Source organism: Mesoplodon bidens (genome assembly GCF_964165515.1).
Source record: "Mesoplodon bidens genome assembly, chromosome: 16".
Taxonomy (NCBI): domain Eukaryota; kingdom Metazoa; phylum Chordata; class Mammalia; order Artiodactyla; family Ziphiidae; genus Mesoplodon; species Mesoplodon bidens.
The window spans coordinates 1,365,260-1,385,930 of NC_138173.1; the positions used below are offsets into that span (position 1 = coordinate 1,365,260).

The following is a 20,671-nucleotide window of genomic DNA, read 5'->3' on the forward strand; positions in this document are numbered from 1 at the left end:
TGATGTATACACACTGGCATAGTTTATATATATGTAGTATATAAATATATGTGTATATCTCACACTTTCTTTATCCATTCATCCATTGATAGACACTTTGGTTATTTCCATATCTTGGCTATTGTCAACAATGCTGCAGTGAACATGAGGGTGCAGCTTTCTCTTTGACATCATGTTTTCATTTCTTTCTGATGTGTTCCCAGAACTGGAATTGCTGGATCATATGGTAGTTCTAGTTTTAATTTTTTGAGGATCCTCCATACTGTTTTCCACAGTGGCTGCACCAGTTTACATTCTCACCAACAGTGCACAAGGGTTCCTTTCTCTCCACATCGTAACCAGCATTTATCTATCTTCTTGATGGTAGCCGTTCTGACAGGTATGGAGTGATAGCCCATTGTGGTTTTGATTTGCATTTCTGTTACGATTAATGGTGTCGAGTATCTTTTCATGTACTTATTGACCTGAATAGCCCATATGTTAAATATTTTTCCACTTGCACAAAATCATTATAATTGAAAGGTTTTTTTTTAAAGGTTATTATTGAAATTCAGTAGGGAGCAGTTTATTTGGTATACATTTTATTCAAGCAGAGAAATATAAAAGTACAATTTAAAGCTTTGGAAAATCTAGGATGCAACAGATTTTTTATTTGAAGAACCTTTACCATGTAAATATTTGCTTTTCTTAAATTATTATTTTGTGTTGAAATATATCACAAAGAAGATAATATAGAAAACATAGACATATACCTTAACAAGTACTTGTAAAGCAAGTATCCCTATAACCATCGCTACTCAATAGAAATAAAGGTTTTCTGTTAATTTCAGGTTTTTTAGTTACTAGAGAAATACAGTGTATTGGTGCCTCATCTCTTTGTTTTTTCATAACAGGTGGCCTTAATATTTTAACTTGTGTGTATTCGTTTTACCTTGTCTCTTATTTCTTTCATTCAAACTTTTATTAAGCAGCAAATGTGGGTTCATCACTGACAGATCTGACTCTGTCATAATCTTATAATTAATTTTTTCTTGCTTATTTAAAATTAATATTAAAGATTTACTCTTTAGAAGGAAACAAAACAGTATTTTACACTTGAAGATGTTTTAATAATGTCTTTAAAATTTTACTTATTGAAGCACATTTTGGAAAATCAGACAAAAGAAACAAAGCCAAAGAGAATAAGGATTACTCTGCCAAGCTCTAAAGGAGAATAACTGCAGTGAGTTCTCCTGGAGAAGGTTGTATTTATACAGTTTCAAGAAAAATTAAAAGATATCATATACTATTCCTTATTCTGATGATTATAATAAAATCTTCAGGATAGTGCTCCTGGGTACTTCTAATGCTTTTAGATTTTCTTCACATTATATAATAGTTTGGAAGTCTTAGTAAATACTATAAAACAAATTGTACAAAAATGTTAACAAAGGTTATCATTGGAAAAGGTGTTGGGACAGGGTCTTAAAAATACGTTCCTCTTATAAAAGAAGAAATTTGTTAAAATCAAATGTATTATTTTCACAATTAGAGAAGGGAGGAGAATGTGAAATGGTAGAGAGTTCCACCCTGACTATAAAATTTATACTTTTGTGTCAGGATGTGAAAAGTTCAATAACGAGGCTGATTTTTCCAGTGAGACAGTTTTCACAAGGCAGAGTGTTAGTTGGCCCTTGCCTCGAGCATAGTTAGCTCTGAGCACTCAGAGGCTTGGTTTCCATCTCCAAGGCCACAGCGGGTTCCCTAGGCACTGCTCCTGGAGCCCTTCTCTCCGTGCATGAACCTTACGTGGGCATCGCTGTGCCCCTGACACACAGGAAGCTTGTAACCTCCAGAGTACCGGCACCCGTGGAGCGGGGCTCACTCGGACTTGTTGGGAATTCGAAGCCAGAAATCTGGCCCCTGCCTCTTTCTCACTGCTTTTCAGGGGCTCCTCTGAGGCCACGGAGCCCCCTGAAATGGGGTCATGTTCCAGACTCCCCACTTGAGTGGTCAGGAGAGGAAGCAGGAACAGCAGGGCAGCCTTTTCTGTACAGCGACAGCAGTGGAGCAGGAAGAGCCAAGACTTCGTGGAGACACGTGTGTCTCCTTACCAGTTACCTAGTTTCTTAATCGCTTTGTTGCGGTACTTTCTCATAATTGAAGAGTGTCTTGGCTTAGGAAATGTTAGGCTGATTCTTTCTACCAAAGCAAGTTAGTTGGTAAACTAAGATCCCTCAATTACTTGAAAAATAATTGTTAAAAGGACATACGGGGAGGACTTCCCTGGTGGCGCAGTGGTTGACAGTCCGCCTGCCGATGCAGGGGACACGGGTTCGTGCCCCGGTCCGGGAGGGTCCCACATGCCGCAGAGCGGCTGGGCCCGTGAGCCATGGCCGCTGAGCCTGCGCGTCCGGAGCCTGTGCTCCGCAACGGGAGAGGCCACAACAGTGAGAGGCCCACAAACCGCAAAAAAAAAAAAAAAAAAGACATACGGTGCTTCCCTGGTGGCGCAGTGGTTGAGAGTCCGCCTGCTGACGCGGGGGACACGTATTCGTGCCCCGGACCGGGAGGGTCCCACATGCCGCAGAGCGGCTGGGCCCGTGAGCCATGGCCACTGGGCCTTCGCGTCCGGAGCCTGTGCTCCGCAATGGGAGAGGCCACAGCATTGAGAGGCCCGCGTACCGCAAAAAAAAAAAAAAAAGACATATGATTTAGTCTAAGTCTTCTAATGTTGAGTGTTTAAAGCTAGGACATGAAGCATGTGGTTAGCTGTTCATTTAATTTGGCTGACTTTTGTCAATATTTTATGCCTTTTAAATCTTTAGTTTCTGTGGGGACACGGGATTGTTTTTTTAACATCTTTATTGGAGTATAATTGCTTCACGATGGTGTTAGTTTCTGCTTTATAACAAAGTGAATCAGCTATACATATACATACGTTCCCATATCTCTTCCCTCTTGCGCCTCCCTCCCTCCACCCTCCTCCCTATCCCACCCCTCTAGGTGGTCACAAAGCACCAAGCTGATCTCCCTGTGCTGTGCGGCTGCTTCCCACTAGCTAGCTATTTTTTACATTTGGTAGTGTATGTAAAGGACATGGGATTTTTGACATAATATGACAAGTTTAAAAACAATGCATGTTTGTTTAGATTTATGAAATGAGAATGACATGAAGCGGGTTGTAGTTTTTTAGTTCAGAGTCTTAGAAAACTCATTTAAAATGTTTTCTTGAACTCCTTGATCTACCTTACTTAACAACCCTTTGCTTCAAGTGAAGGGACACTGCTTGTGACCTACTCAGTGTGGGTCAGCCCCAGGTTGCTGGAGAGGTTTCACGCAGTTCTTTTTCTTAACTTCCCCTTTCCTCTGGGTCAAGGGAGCTGCCTCTGGATTGTCTCCAGCTCCCCTCTGACCAATAAAACCAGAAAGCCAATTAGGGTCTAAGCTTTATTTCCCCCCCTTTTTTTATATCCAGACCCACATTTCGGTACAGCAGTGGTATTTAATATTGTTCTTTGTAGTCGTGAGCAGGAGGAATTCACATTAATACTCTTGAGTTATTTAAGTCAGGAAACAAAATGTGATACTGGTTTGCCCACTGTTAGAGGTGTGATTTCATGTCCCAAATGACTAATTTCCAGTGATCATTTTAAGTATAAGTTAACAGAAGAATACAGAATTCATATGTGACTTTCATAATATCAAGTTATTTCATAACTATGTTAAAAATAATGGTGGGACCTGAGGAACAGAGGAAGGGATACTAATACCAAATTCAACTCTCCAGCTAACGTATCTGTCACCTCTTGGCTGCTTCTGCCACACCCATTTTTAATTCTTTTGAGTTTTTCTACCTAAAAGTATGTAAAATGAGGTTTGGTGAAAAAGCAGAATTAAATGATGCTTTCAGGTTCCCTCTAAATTTATTTAATCTGTGCTTTCTCTGTTTCTTTTTACATGAAAAGAAACATAGTAATTCTACAGGTTGTTTTCTGATAAATCTGAGCTTTAAAAGAATCTTCATTTCTGTTTTCTGTTGTAAATGATCCAAAAGTAAGACTGCACAGTTAGCCCATTCTCAATGAATTATATAGTGGGTAAAACATGGTTCCCGTTGAATTCCACATGTGGTTCAATGAATAAAAATTCATTCATAGAGTTAAATTGGGACCTCATTAATGAGAAAAATTATCTATATGTTCAGAATTCTGGTTTTGACCTTTAGAAAAGTGTTGATATTGGCAAGGCAGGCTTTTCTTTGGCTCGCTCAACCAGTTGTCATTTTTATCCTCCAGCCTAGTTCAGTATCACACTGGCCTTTGTCCGTGCTGTGAAATCTTGTGTGTGTCATCTTAACCTTTTCACCAGTCTAGTTTTCCACACTCCTTCAGCTCATTTTTACTTTCAAAGGGGTTATAATTTCCACTTGGGACGCTGGTGCCTGAAGGAGCCTGCTTGAAAGTGCAAGCCCAGACTTGACTTTCGTTGTCTGCGAGGGAAGATGGTGGGGGAGAGTTGTGGACAGACCAGGCGGCTGCTCCAGTGGCCCAGGAGGCGCGAGTCTTGCTGCAGGAAGGTGGTCTAAGAGTGGGTGGCTGCTTATCTTTCTGAAGAGACTCTGTGGTAAAGTTTTTTGTTAGAAAATAGAAAACTTTTCAGCCTGCAAACAGAATAAGTAAGTCCTTGGATTATTAAAATGCCTTATAAAGTTGGAAACAAATTGGAAACTGCATTTGTATTGTAATAGTGATTTAAAAGAGTAGTCACTTTCAACCCACCCCTTCCATCCAGTGTGACGCTGCTCCATTGCCACCAGTGTGCAGAAGTGCTCATTCCTAATTGCTGTCTTCATGCAGCCTTCACACAGCTGGCTGCCCTTTCTTCAAGGACAGTCTCCCTCATGCTTTGCCTCCTCCCATGTTCATTTTCCTTCTTGGTTTTCTGTTGACTCCTACTTTGTGCTTAGCGTCAACAGGTGTTCCTCAGACTTCTGTCTTGGCCCTCTTCTTGTCCTGTGTCCCCTTCCTGGGTAATCTGGGGTCTCCATGCCACCTCCGCCAGGACTGCTAGGTGGTCTGGTAAGTCTGTCCTGTGGCCTTCCCTGGCCCAGCCTCAGCACTGCCTGCACCTAAGCGTCCTGCAGACCCAGCAGACTCAGCGTGCCCCAGCACCTGCCTGCCCTGGCCCATGAACTGCACAGTCTTAAATTGGGCTTTCTTTTACATTTTTTCAATCCATCCAGTCCCTAGATGCTAGTGATTCTGCCTTAGAACTGTCTCTCAAGTCAGTCTCTCCATTGATCCCATCAATCACTAGTTCAGGCCCCTGTTCCCTTGGGCCTGGATTACTGTGTCAGTCTCCATGTGGTCTCCCTGCCACTGCCCTTTCCTCATTTTCAGACTATCAGAGTCATCATCCTAAGAGGCAAATATGATATCACTTGTCTGCTTTAAAAAATTTCCATTGACTGCCTTTTGTGTCAGAGTAAATATCCATCACTGTTAAAGTCTCTGGTGAGCATACTTGGTCAGGGTCCCAGCCTACCTGACTGGTTATCTCTCACAACCCAACCCCTTGCTGTGCCACCTTGCACCTGTCACAGCGCTACGTACCTCCTTTCTGTATCACCTGTGTCTTTCATGACATATTCTTGACCACTAGGCCTAGTATACTTTTCTTTGTTTGTAGTTATACTTCTGGTATCCTATTGTACTGTAATTATATAAAGTATAGGTAAATCCTAACTCTGCGAAGTGCTACAAGGAAGTGTAGGGCTGACCTAGCAACCTGAGCCATGCCTGGTGACTCAGGATGTGTTTATGAAGTAAATAAATGGTGTCAGTGGTAAATTTTAAAATTCCACGTGACATCAGAGTGCAGAAATGGTCCCAGCTCTGCTGGAAGTGAAGGCCCATGCATGTCACTTGATCTGAGCCTGTTTCTTTACTGAGAAAATTCGGCTTTGTCAACCCTTAGGTGATTGCTGCTTTGGGATTCTGCATTGCCCTTTTACCTGCCCCTGCCCAGTGTTCCCGCGTACAGTCATCCTCAGAGCGCTTCCCCTCAGGGTCCCTGAGTGTTTCACTTGTGATTGCACTCTCTGGTCTCTCCCTGCACACCCTTTGAGAGATGATGACTTTTATGATATCATCTCATTTTAATCCGTAAGTTAATCTCTCTTCTTTTCCCTCTCCTCCCTGTTAGTGTTTGTTACAGTATCCTTGGAAGGAGATAGCGCCTAAGACCAAAATACCTGCTTTTCTTTAGTAGTTGTGAATTCACTGTACTCCTACTGGGACGTGTACTGCTCTGCCTAATTGTAGATGTTGCCTATTTTGACCTAATTTAAATGGACTTAACTGATGAATTAGAAGTTCTTCACTGGAATACCCTTTATTAACAGTTCTTAGAGAGTGAGGGGGTTGAGGGTTGATAGTGGAGGAAGTATCAAGAATGACACGGCAGGACTCCCCTGGTGGTGCAGTGCTTAAGAATCCGCCTGCCAACGCAGGGGTCATGGGTCCAAGCCCTGGTCTAGGAAGATCCCACATGCCACGAAGCAACTAAGCCCGTGCACCACAACTACTGAGCCCGCGTGCCACAGCCGCTGAAGCCTGCACGCCTGGAGCCTGTGCTCCACAACAACCACCACAATGAGAAGCCCGCGCATCACAACGAAGAGTAGCCCCTGTTTGCCGCAACTAGAGAAAGCCCGCGCGCAGCAGCTAAGACCCAACACAGCCAAAGTATAAATAAATAGATAGGTAGATAGATAAATAAATAAATAAGAATAACATGGCAGTAGGGACACCGTGGATTCTATCAGCACATCAGTAAGTGTATCTTCAGTTCTTTTTGCTACAAGATTTACGGTGTGTTGGCCTGGCAGTGGGTATGCTCTTCTCTACAGATGCACGTGCACTTCTGCCCTTCTTCAGGATTGCTTAGAGGAGGGTGGGTATGAGTTCTAAATTCTAGAGGACTCTACTAACAATCCCCGATTAGTAATTTGCTATTTTGTAATTGGGTTCCTAAAATTTTTCTCATCACATTTATTTACTTTTCAGCTGATGTTAAATTTATAAAAATAGAGATATTTAACAGCCATATGACCTTTTTAAGGTACTTTTGGGGTTTTTTTTTGGCTGCATTGGGTCCTCGTCACTGCGTGTGGGCTTTCTCTAGTTGTGGCGAGTGGGGGCTACTCTTCATTGTGGTGCACAGGCTTCTCATTGCGGTGGCTTCTTTTGTTGCAGAGCACGGGCTCTAGGCGCGGAGGCATCAGTAGCTGCGGCACGTGGGCTCAGTAGTTGCAGTATGCAGGTTCTAGGGAATGTGGGCTCAGTAGTTGCAGTATGCAGGTTCTAGGGAATGTGGGCTTCAGTAGTTGTGGTTCACAAGCTCTAGAGCGCAGGTTCAGTAGTTGTGGCACCCGGGCTTAGTTGCTCCGTGGCATGTGGGATCTTCCCGGACCAGCGTTGATATCAAACTCGTGTTCCCTGCATTGGCAGGCAGATTCTTAACCACTACGCCACCAGGGAAGTCCCATACGACCTTTTAAAAGTTGTTTTCAGTGTGATTTTTGGACACCATTTTAATCCTGTTTTCTGAGCCAAAAATATTACCTGCAGTACTATGAAATAAGGTTTTTAAATATGGAAGTTTTTTTAATAAAGAAGACCTTTCTTTGTACTCAGAGTGGAGGGGGCAGTTTGCACACTAGGTGGTCCCATACACACCACACCTTGGAAAAAAAATTGTTTTTTCTTTCTTTCTCTGTATAGCACAGGGAACTTTATTTATTTATTTATTTGCATCTTTATTGGGGTATAATTGCTTTACAATGGTGTGTTAGTTTCTGCTGTATAGCAAAGTGAATCAGCTATACATGTACATATATCCCCATATCCCCTCCCTCTTGCATCTCCCTCCCACCCTCCCTATCCCACCCCTCTAGGTGGTCACAAAGCACGGAGCTGATCTCCCTGTGCTATGCGGCTGCTTCCCGCTAGCTATCTATTTTACATTAACACCTTGGGAAATTTAACGTGTTATAAGCCCCTGTCTCAGCTTGGGCAGCCATGACAAAGTACCACAGACTGGGAGGCTTAAACAGCAGACATTATTGCTTACAGGAGGCTGGAATTCTGAGATCAGGGTGCCTGCATGATCTAGTTCTGGTGAGGGCTCTCTGGCTTATAGGCAGCTGCCATCTAGCTGTGTGCTCATGCAAGGAGAGAGCGAGAGAGAGAGGAAGAAAGAGAAATCCAGCTCCTTGGTGTCTCTTCTCATAGGGACACTAATTCTATCGAATCAGTGCCCCTGTCCTTACGACCTCATTTAACTTTAGTTTCTTCCTTAGAGGCCCCATCTCTAACTATAGGTACACTGGGGGGTTGGGGGGGACTTCAGCATACGAATTTTGAGGGCCAAAAACATTCAGTCTATAACATTCTGCCCTTGGCCTTCCATAATTCATGTCGTCTCACATTCAAAATACATTCTTTCTACCCCAACAGCCCCCAAAGCCTTACTCATCCCAGCATCAACTGTACAGTCCAAAGTTTCATCTAAATATCATCTAAATCAGATAATGGGTGAGACTGATTCATCCTGAAGCAAAATTCCTCAACAACTGTGAGCCTGTGAAACCCGACAAGTTATGTGCTTCCAAATACAATGCTGGGTCAGGTACAGGGTAGACAATCCTGTTCCAAAAAGAAGAGATAGGAAGGAAGAAAGGGGTGATATGTCCCAAGCAAGTCCAAAAACTACCAAGGGAATTTCTAGTAGATTTTAAGGCTCAAAGCCAATGCTCTTTGGTTCTGTGCTCTGGCCTCCAGGTCCACTGGAGGGCAGTGTCGCCCCAGCTCTCTTGGGCCTCACCCAAGGCTCTCTGCAGAGGCGCCACCCCGAGGCAGGGAGGGGCGGCCCTGCCCGCCCAAACCCTAGAGGCAGCCCTACCCTTTGAAACCCAGAGAACATATCAGCCCTGCCCTGGGCCTGTGGGCAGCCCTTATGATCTCTGGATTGCCTTTAGGGTCATCCTTCCCTTTTTTGACGGATGATGCACATTAGCAGAATGGTTCTTTTGCCCTGTAGGAAGTCTAACAGCCTTTCTTCATTTCCTCTGGTTTCTGTCTCCTTCAGTTCAAACTGGCTTTGTTTCTGCTCCTATAATCACATAATCTCTTTATTGAGTGATAGTTTAGCTACACCTTTGGCATCCTCTTCCAAACATGCTCTTTCATTTTTTTGCAGTATGGACAGGCTGAGAATTTTACAAATCTTCCTTTTTGCAGAACAATTCCTTCTTCAGTCCCTCTGTTTTCTCTTGCATTTTATTGTAAGAAGTCAGGAGGACTCAGGCCATACCTTTAACATTTGCTTAGAAATCTCTTATAACTATCTAATCTCACGACTCACATGTTTCATCATCCATACAACACTAAAAAAATTCAGCCAAGCTCTTTGCCATTTTATAATAAAAATTGCTGTCTTAGTTTGGGCTGCTGTAATAAAAATACCATAGACTGGGTGACTTAAACAACAGACATTTATTTCTAATAGTTCTGGAGGCTGGGAAGTCCAAATCCAAGGTACCAGTTGATTTGGTTCCTGGTGAGAGCCTCTTCCTAATTTGTAGACGGCTGCCTTCTGCTGTGTCCTCACATGCTAACAGAGAGATCCTCTCTCTTGTGTCTCTTCTTATAAGGGCACTAACCCCATTCATGAGGGTACCACCTTCTTGGCCTAATTATCTCCAAACGGCCCTACCTCCAGACACAGTCAAATTAGGGATTAGGGTCTCAATATATAGATTTGGGGGGGACATAAACATTCAGTCCATAGCAATCACCTTTCCTCCAGTATCCAATAACTTGTTCCTCATTTCCGTTTGATACCTCACCAGAATCACCTTTAACATCCATATTTCTAGCAAGCACCCCCCAAACTCCTCCAGCCTCTGCCCATTACCCAGTTACAAAGCTGCTTCCACATTTTCAGGTATTTATTATAGCAGCATCCCACTTCATGGTACCAAAATCTGTCTTATTTGGCTTGGGCTGCCATAACAAATTACCATTGATGCGGGGCTTAGACAACAGACATTTATTTTCTCACAGTTCTAGAGGTTGGAAGTTCAAGATTGAGGTGCCACCATTGTCAGTTTCTAGTGAGAGCCCTCTTCGTGGCTTTTAGGCAGCAGCCATCTGGATGTGTGCTCACATGGCCTTTCTTCTGTGCTCAGCAGAGAGATACAGGCATCTCTTGGTGTCTCTTCCTCTAAGGATACTCGCTAATCCTGTCAGGTCAGGGCCCCCCCCTGGTGACCTCATTCAGCCTTACTTACTTTCTTGGGGGCTCCATCTCCAAATACAGCCACACTGTGTGGTTAGGGGTTCAACATATGGATTTAGGGGGGATACAAACATTCGGTCCAGAGTACTCCCTCCTCTGGTTTTGTATGAACTTTGCTTAGGGATCTATTGCCTTCCTGGAGCCTTTGTATGCTTTTTCCTTACTTGGATTTCTTAAAAAATGGGACCTCCTATTGCCCATTCACCCTCTACGGAGCAATACAGGCTACCCCTGCAGAAGAAGTCATGGTGACATGCCTGGTGGTAGCACTGTGACACTGTGACCCCAGGTGGCTGCTCTGCTGAATTCTGTTTGTTCTCATTGCTGGGGACTGTGATGAACAGTACAGCCTCCTGGTTAGTATTATCTAGTCTATTTTTTTTAAGAGTTGGGTTTCGGATTTCTGTTTCATGCTTAGAATGATTGTGGCTTTTGGCCGAGAGTATTTTAAACTGGGTGAAAAGGCCACAAGAACCATGTAGAATCGAGACGTGAAAGCACAGTTGTGTACCGTTCAGTACGCAGCTGTGCTTAAGCAGTGTGTCTGGTCGTCCGTGCCAGATGCGTAAAAGTCGATGGGGGAGCTTAAATGGTCAGCAGTGCTTTTACAGGCCACAGATGTAAATTTCTTCAGAACGTGGCTTTCAGGTATTATAATCTCGACCTCCTGCTTAGAGCGTTATGAATTCTATTGTGAAATTATCTGTGAAATGAACCTCCTGGCAGCTTACAACATTTACTCAGAAACTAAAATTTTGATGTACCAAGAAGCATTAATAATACTTTAATAATGCAGTTAATTAGAGAGTCACTACGTGAATACTCACAGGCACATAACATGGCTGCGTGTTTGGGATCAGTGGTAAAATTAAGCATAGTTGTAACCTTTCAAAAGAAAAGATAGTATAATTGTGTAAAAGTAAGTACAATTCAACTTTCAGTGCATAGTAATGAAAAAAAAACCCAGTGGTACAATACAGTGAATAGAAAAAACATCATTTGGATTTGAGTTTGCACTGTATTGTTTATTTCTTTTTGGAGCGTCACTTGAATTACAGTTTAATTTGCATCCTTTGGGTAAATATCAGAACCAATTGAGGTGACGGAGGTAGGTCAAAACCATCTTGGTTGGCAGTGAAATCAAGAACAGAAAAATAGTCCCCAAAATTCTTTACATCAGTTTGTATTATTCGAGTTCATTCAGCTCATATATATTTTATCGGTATTTATCCAAGTACAGCACAGAGTTCATGATTTAATAGACGAAATTATTCATTTTATGTGTTAAAATCTTGGTACAGTGGTACAGTGATGACATAAAGGAGAGTGATAAACCCTGCTGAATGGAAAAGGAGAATTGTGGTTAGAGAATTTACCTGGGAGATGGTGATGAAATGCTTTCTTAAAGTATGGGTATAGAAACAATTTAAGGATACTTGAGTAGAGCTGTGGAATTTGAGGGTAGAGCAGTGAGAAGTAACTGGTAACAGTGGACAGTTGTCTGGGTTACTCAGTGGTTGGCGCCTGAAGGATTCAGGAACAGAGGTGGCTGTCGTTAAATTTACATGTACAGAGGGTCACTCTGGAGGGCCTTGTGTTAGGGCAGAGTAGTCAGGTACCAGACTGCGGGGGTCAGTTAGGGCCAGGCTGTTGTAATAACTAAGAGGTATCTCAGCCTTAATAAATCCAACACTGATATCATGACACCACTGTTACCCCTGTCCCTCGCCCCTAAAACACACACAGACACACACACACACACACACACACACTCACTCTCTCTCTCTCTCTCTCTCTCTCTCTCTCTCTCTCTCTCTCCCTCTCCTCTGTCTGGACAGGAAGCAGGTGAACTTTAAACTCCCCTGATCTCCATCCCTGACCCTTGCTATTCCTACTCCAATGTGTGTGTGTGTGTGTGTGTGTGTGTGTACATGATGGGTGAGGACTGAGGAAAAATGTATTGGTGGGCACCTGTTGATGATTTGGCCTGAGAAGAGAAAAAGTACCAGTTTAAGAGAATAGTAGGACGGACTTACTTACTTACTTACTTACTTACTTATTTATTTATTTTTTTGCGGTACGCGGGCTTCTCACTGCTGTGGCCTCTCCTGTTGTGGAGCACAGGCTCCAGATGCGCAGGCTCAGTGGCCATGGCTCACGGGCCCAGCCGCTCCGCGGCATATGGGATCTTCCCGGACCGGGGCACGAACCCACGTCCCCTGCATCGGCAGGTGGACTCTCAACCACTGCGTCACCAGGGAAGCCCAGGACATGTATTTTAAATCAAGACGCTTTATGGATTAGCCTGTTAGAATATCTATGAAGATTAAGAGAGTAATAATACCAGGAGGATCCCAAATTACTCTGTGGTCATTGTTTGGATAATGAAGTGGAACAACTTAAAGTTAGTGCAACAATTATGTTATGAAAAGTATTTCATGATAAAAAAATTACAGATGTTTCTGTCTCTATAGGAGGCTGATTTCAGTATTTCTCCCCCCGTACTAACTTGCTTCAACCAGTACTTTCTTTTATAGTTTTTGTTAATTTCTTGTATAGTATTTTTTTGTGTAAGTATTCGTGAGTGTTTTCCTCACAATATATATTAATTCATCAACATAACCCACTGAGGAGGACTGGAATTAACATGCATATAAATGGACCCTAGCCACCTGTATATTTCAAGTAAGTCATTTAAGCCAGGAATCAAAAATATATTTTGTTTTTATATTACTTGCTCGATTCTTTTGTGGCCTCTTGCTCATTTAAAATCAGACTTTTTTTTAGAGTAGTTTGCTGATAAAATAAATCACTCACTCATTCATGCATTCATTCATCAAATGTTAGGCTTTAAGTTAACTATTTGCCATTTTAACTACAGAGTGTTTCATCTGCTTGGCATATGTATGGATAGAAATTACTCGATCCTGTGGTGTATTTCCTCTGTGAATCGTCTGTTCCTGTGTCTTAACCACTTTGGTGCTGTGTTGATATCTGTGCTTTCCATTTGGTCTTCGGGGCACTTCTTCCTCAGCGTTTGGTTTCTGTCAAATTATACTCTTCCTTTTCAGTGTTGAAATCCTGACTGTGCCCAGCCAGCGAGAAGCCTCACTTGAGTCCATTTCTCAACCTGGTGTGCTTTTTCATTTTTTTTTTTTTAACATTTAAACAAGTCCGATGTTTTAGCATAATAAAATAGAGAAAAAAAAGCATCCTCAGTTTCCTGTCTTTAACTGCCATTTACCCTCGAGACACTGCAAGTATAGGACTTGTGAGAATACTCCGTTTTGAGCATAAAATCTGCCAGTAATCCTCTCTAACCTTAAGAAAGTCATATGAGCAACTAACTTGTTCAGTTTTCTTATTTGTCAAAAAGGGAGATTAATATCTTCCTTACCTATTTCATAGGGTTATTGTGGATCAAGTACCATAATAGATTTGAAAATGCCTTGAAAAGTTGGTATTGTGACAGTGACTGATGACAGTGGCAGCCATTATTGTATGGGTGACAGACCAGGCCCTGCACTGTAGGCTTTCTGTTCTCTCTCTCAGTGTTTGCAGTGTTCTTGACTATAGCTGATACTATCTCCATTTAAAAAGGAGGATACTTGTAAGTGTAGGTAAGGTATTTGAGGATTTCAGAGGGAAGGAATAGTAGCCTCTGGCTGAGATTCGGGAGACACTTCCTTGACAACATTAAACGTTGGCTGAGTCTCACAGCATTTATGGAAAACGTTGCCCCACCGTCACAGAATGGCCTTTTATGTTTCCTCCATCTAACTGCAAAACAGCCTTCTTCGTTTGTAAAACCATTATCTCTTGTGCTCAGATTGAAAGCTTGCATTGAATGCGTAACTTGTCTTGGGTTGTCCCAGGCTCTTTCTCCCTCAGAGGAAGAGGAGATTAGCTGCTTACTTTGTGCAGGGAAGGCAGACCACTGGCTTCTCCTCAGGCCTTTGTGGGAGCACGTCCTGTGGGAGGGACTTCACGGTGCTTGGTGGAGAAGTGCTGTTTGCAGCCCTGTGTGCATCCAAGATAGCACTCCCAAACCTGTTTAGTCACCAAGCATGCTGTGGTGATGGTCAAATCACGGTTCATAGTTATTAGGTATTGTCAGGAGTTCTCATAAAAATCTTCAAAGAAACTTCAGTCAGTAGCAGTGTGACTCATCATGGATATATAGGTATTTCTGCTGTAATACTATTTATGTGTTTCTGTAGTGTCTTGCCTTTTGTAAAATCTGTCAGGGTCTATGTGGACTGTAGGGTTGGGGGCAGACTGCTGAAAACCTATATCGCTTTTTAATTTTTTTTATTTGTATTTTTTTGTGGTACGCGGGCCTCTCGCTGTTATGGCCTCTCCCATTGCGGAGCACAGGCTCCGGATGCACAGGCCCAGCGGCCATGGCTCATGGGCCCAGCCGCTCCGCGGCATATGGGATCTTCCCGGACCGGGGCACGAACCCGTGTCCCCTGCATCGGCAGGCGGACTCTCAACCACTGCGCCACCAGGGAAGCCCCTATACCGCTTTTTAATCAGCCGCACATGACAGTAATTGGTTACCCAAAGGGAGAACGGTGCTGCCCAGGCACCACTGGCCGCTTGAACTCCAGCAGGACAGTGGGTGCTGGAGAGCACGGGCCATGGGGCTCTGGACAGTGGCTGCTGCCAGTGGCGGAGGATGGTGTTGGGGGTAACCCCTGAGTACAGGTAAAAGTTTTAAAAATTCCTAAAGTATGTCCAGAAATTTGCCTGTGGCTAGTGCAGTCCCTACCACTAGGACTTTTCCCTTTGCTGCCAGTGAGCTGAACTCCGCCCACTGCATTGCTGCCCTGCCCAGGAAAAACGGGTGTGTTCACCGCAGTGACCCCCACATATCCTGACTTCTTTTCCTGTTCACCAGCTGAGGGTGAGCTACTTTTTATTAAAAAGACACCTGTCGCGGCAGAGCAGGCTGAGTCTTTGCTTCCTAGGCAGCGCTGTTCTTTCCAGTGTGTTTTACTCCCCATAGTGACCAGCCCAGCTGAGCCAGCACAGCTTAGGATGCGCTTGGTCACATCCTTCCCCATTCTGTTTCCTTCTTGCCTTAAGAAACAGTCTCACGATAGACACATACTTAGAAATCATAGTTCCAGATAGTGCTCTGGGGAGATGCCATGACCTTGCTTCATACATGAACGCTTGCTGGTGGCACTCAGAGAGAGGAGGGCGTGGAAAACTTGGGGTCCAGGGGAAAATGACTAGAGAAAAGTGAAAGGGAGAAAGAAATGGAAACGAAATTAAACTATATAACTAAGACGCTGGTACTGTTTAAATGTTAATTTTTATACTCACTGTTAACCAGTTAGCTAAAGTGGTAATGAAAGTCATATTGGTGTCTGTTATTAGCAAGGCACTGTGCCAGACACTTCGGTTTTATCTCATTTAATTCATTTATTTTTTTAACTAAAAAGCAGAGAGTAATAAAAAAAGTGTATTTACTACCTAGAATTAATAACACATATTAATCTTTTGTCATTTTTGCTTCACATATTTTTATAACAAACAATACGGCAGATAAGTTTGAAATCCCCTGGGTTCCCTTCCTGAGTCACACTCCTCTTTCTCGCATGATTCAACAGTTACAACGAGTTTTCTGTGTGTCCTGCTAGTCCATATTTATGTACTTGTATGACATATGTATCTGTAACAATATTTTATTGGTCTTTGTGTTTAAGAAAAATAACATTATGGGTGTTAGGCTGTACGTATCTGTTTACCCCTCTTGTATTTGAGATCTCTCCAAGCTGATATGTACAGATCAGGTCCATTCACATAAGCTTCTGTAGAGTGTCTCTTCCATGAACCCACCACAGTTTACCCATTGGCTATGGACTGGTGCTGCGTTTCCTCCTCTTACAAACAACACTGAGATGTGCAGCCTTGTCCTGATCTCCTGGTGTATGTGACAGAGTTCCTGGGTACATAGCTGGGACTTCCGGGTTATAGGCTATGCACACTCTCAACTTTATTTATCTTATTTAATTCTTAAAAATGTTAATCGAGGCAGGTGGCATGATCCCCAGTTTACACATGAGAAAAATGAGGTGTTGAAATGCTGTGTAACTTGGCCAACTTAATTAATAAGAGACCGAGTGATTGAATCCAGATCGAATTCCACCCATTTAAATCTAGAGCCCTAACTCCCATCAGTCCACAGAAATCCTCAACTTTGAATGTCCACGATCGTTAGAATACTTGCAGCCGGCCAGTCATACTGCATCATTTCAAAGTAGACAATCAAAGCAGGTAATGAGGTGGAGAGGACCCGGTCATACTGCTTTTGTTGTGATTTTTGAAAGGGTTCAAGTTTTGGAGTGAAAACATGCTTTGTGAAGTGATGGATCTGAGTTTTCCGTATGTGCAAGACTGTTTCTTCATGATAGAAAACTGTTTCTTATGTTGCTTAAAATGTATATATTAAATGCAACATACAGGTTATATTGATTTAAAAAAATATGTTATCATGAGCATGTTAGAGTCTGTATTTTACTTTGCAAAGTATCAATATATAGACCATTTTCTCCAGGTGAAGAAAGCTATCTGAAAGTGATTCTCTTTTTCATGGCAATTTTATTCACACTTGGACCATATGTCTTTTAGACTTCATTTTTGCTTTTGCTCTTTTCTTCACCTTCTAGGTATAAAATCTGGTATATTAACTGTGAAAATTCTAGAGCTTCATGAGGAATGCACCATCCAAGTTGCAATGTGTGAGCAGTTATCGGGGCTGCAGGCTGACAGCTCTTCTCAGGGTGGGGGCCCTGGGACTGGCCTGAAGGTTCTCTTCGCCAAGGAGACTGCACGCTGCCTCAGGGGACTTCCACAAGACATCATCCGTATCTACCCTCCCTGGTGAGTGCAGAGAACTGATCCCCACAGTCACCAACTGTGAGTTTGTCTCAAAAGACCTTTTTATCAGGAACATTTTTGTCACTTTATTATACAGTACTGCCAGGGGATGGAGCCAGGATTTGACATAGATTTTATGTAACAGAAGCTCTGAACTGTCTCTGATGGCTCGTTTGTACTTCGGGTAGCAAATTTTTGGTAATTTGGCGCGGGTGGGGAGGTGGTGAGGGAGAAACAAGCACATCAAGATTCCTGCTTAAGTGGTGTGTTGTTATGAAATCTGGCTGTTTTTGTTTTTGTCTTTCTTAGAAATATAATTTTCGTAAGAGTAATTATGTGACAATAGGATAATACACATTAATTTAATACTTCTTTGCTAATTACTTTAGGGGGATAAAAATCACGAATTAAGACATAATAGGGTTTGATCTTCAGGGGCATAAGTGGTCATTAGTGGATCAGAAATTATTTTTGAGGATACCATGTTTGTTTTCTTCTGCATATAGGGTATTAATTTTTACCACCAAAAGAAGAGGGAAGGTTTGAGCAGACTTGTTTTAAGGGCTGTTAATTTTATTGACAGTTTTTAAGTTTCATTCATCTGTTAAATTCTTCGGTTTGAATTCAACTTAAAGATCTTTAAGTTAAACTTCCTCCCCAGAGGAGGGATCTTTTCATTGTGTCCATAGTGACTGATCATCAGTCTCTAATTAAATTCTTCCACAAACAGGCTGAGGATATCAGAGGGTAACTTGCATTACTTTATTTTATTTAAATTTCTAATACATTTTAAAATTGAACAATATAATATACATATAGAATCATACACAGATTATAAGTATACATTTCATCAAGTCATCACAAAGTGAATACATTTCTGTCCAGTCCAAGAAATAGAATGCAGTCCATACCTGAGACTGCAACGCTCTCCCCTTTCCTTCCTCTCCCTCCTGCTCTGGGTGACCATGATCCTGACTTCTGATGCAGTAAACATCTTTGAATGTGGGTTTTGTGCTTCTCAATATATTGTTACCATAATAACTTGTAAAGCTTATAGCTGTTTCCACTGCTGACAGTTTCTCAGCAGTCACGTCAATACCACCGTCAACATTTTTACGACTGCACATTATAATTTCTTTACTCTTTCCATATTCTCAGCATATAGTATATATCCATTGTTTTGCTAACATAAATAACTGTTTAATAGATATTCATATATACGTATTTACATATTTCAGATTATTTCTCAGAGTAGATTTTAGGAACTGTTTTAGTGGATTAAAGGATATACCTTTTTTTTTTTGCTTTTAATTAATTTTTATTGGAGTATATTTGCTTTACAATGTTGTGTTAGTTTCTACTGCACAGCAAAATGAATCAGCTATACATATACATATATCCCCTCCTTTTTGGATTTCCTTCCCATTTAGGTCACAACAGTGCGGTAAGTAGAGTTCCCTGTGCTATATAGTATATTCTCATTAGTTGTCTATTTTATACATAGCATCAATAGTGTGTATGGGTCAATCCCAAAGGGTATACATTTTGTTGTTGCTGTTGCTGCTGTGATTTCTTGATACAGTTAACTGTAAACCTCATAGTAGAGTACCTGCTGCTGGTCAAACTGAATACTTTCTCTTATATTTATTTACTGATGACAGCTTCTCTGTTGCAAATTGTTTTTCTTAACTTTTACTCATACATTCATTGGGGTCTGGGGGATATTCTTATCAATTCATATGTCTGTTTTGTGTAGTAAAACTTTTCTATTTATACAATTATGTTACTTATGATAGCAATTTTGTTTTTTCCTTCCTAATACTTATGCTTCTTTACCTGTTTCATTTCTTATTGCATTGGCTAGAACTTCCAAATCAAAACTTTTTCACTACTGTATTCCCGGTGACTAGAATAATGCTTGGCCTATGGTAGACATTCAGTAACTATATGATTAATGTTGAGTATCAGATAATCATCAAGATGTTGTCAGTCTTGTCATGTTCCCTGTTTGAATGAGAGGATGTATCAATGTATTTCATTGATTTGTACATTCACTAAGAAGCATTTTTTGATGTTTCCTTACTGTATAATAAGCCTTGTGCTAAATACTGGGTAAACAGTATTCACAATGAATGACAAATCATCTCTGCCATTAAGGGGCTCACTTTATGGTGGAAGAGAAAGGTAAAATAAGCATGTGATAAAGACTCTAGGAAGCATAATCATGGAGGTCTGTACAAAGGATGAGAGCAGTGAAGAGGTAAGCATGACTGATAGGTCGGTAGGGGAGACGGAGTGTGTGTGTCCGTGTGTATGTGTACTGGGGAGAGAGCAGACTGAGGTAGCTTCCTGGAGTTGCTGATTCTCTATCTAAGTTGTGAAGGCTAAGTTGGAAGGAGCCAAAGAAGGGGCTGTGAGGGCATTTGCAGTAGAGGAGGCTGAATTAGCAAAGAACAAGAGGCCAGAGTGGCATGGTGTATGCAGGAATATACATAGTGCATATGGATGAAGGGGAATTCCGCAGCAGGCGTGGCAGCAAGTGAGGATGGAGAACATGTGTACAGTGTTAAAGAGCTGGTGTGTTAAATCCTCCCTGCTGTCTAGGAAAGGAAGGATGTGATCTTACCCAGTTTGAAATTTGTGCAGGATAACTTAGAACGAGGCCAGAGTAAAGGCATCCGGGAGACTTTGGGAGTAGCTCAAGTCTGAGGGAAGATGATGACTTGGACTAGGATGGTAAACAGTAGATTCAGTATGTATCTCAGAGTTGGCAGCAACAGGATGTGCTGATGGATTTGATGTGGTTTGTGAAGGAAAGACAAGAAACAAGATTCCTCTGAGTTTCTGGCTTGAGGAAACAAGTGAGTTAGGGCACCATGTAGTAAAATGGGGAGACTTGGGGCAGATTTTGATGACACAGTCAGCAGTACCTCCTTGATACCAGCAATACCTAAAGCCTTGAGTAAACACAAGAGAGACTGTGATGCCCAAAGAGAAACTGTCAGCTGGTCTGGTTTTCAGTGTAACCCACATGTGGTAAGTGCCGAGGTAGAGCCCTCAGGCTCGTTCACAGCTGCTTTTGTTCCTGCTCCATCTCTTTATTTATTTATTTATTTTTATTTTTGCGGTGTGCGGGCCTCCCACTGCTGCGGCCTCTCCCGCTGCGGAGCACAGGCTCCGGACGCGCAGGCCCAGCAGACATGGCTCGTGGGCCCAGCCGCTCCGTGCCATGTGGGATCTTCCCGGACTGGGGCACGAACCCGCGTCCCCTGCATCGGCAGGCGGACTCTCAACCACTGCGCCACCAGGGAAGCCCCCTGCTCCATCTTTGCCACCTGGGATTCTGTGAAATGAAGGAATTGCTAGGAGTAAAGCAGTGCTATAGGTGGAAGGTTTGTTTATAGGGTGAGATTATCTTCCTGTTATGACAGCCAGT

General features: G+C 42.4%; 1 protein-coding gene across 2 annotated transcripts in view; it reads left to right on the forward strand.

Annotated features, from left to right (window-relative positions):
• The window catches only part of SPIDR (scaffold protein involved in DNA repair), a 337,315-nt gene that overhangs the window by 127,675 nt on the left and 188,969 nt on the right, over positions 1 to 20,671 (forward strand). For both annotated transcript variants that reach the window (XM_081258205.1, XM_081258206.1), the window contains exon 8: positions 17,025 to 17,238. In XM_081258205.1, coding sequence (XP_081114331.1) covers positions 17,025 to 17,238 — 214 coding nt within the window. The remainder of the gene's footprint in view (positions 1 to 17,024; positions 17,239 to 20,671) is intronic.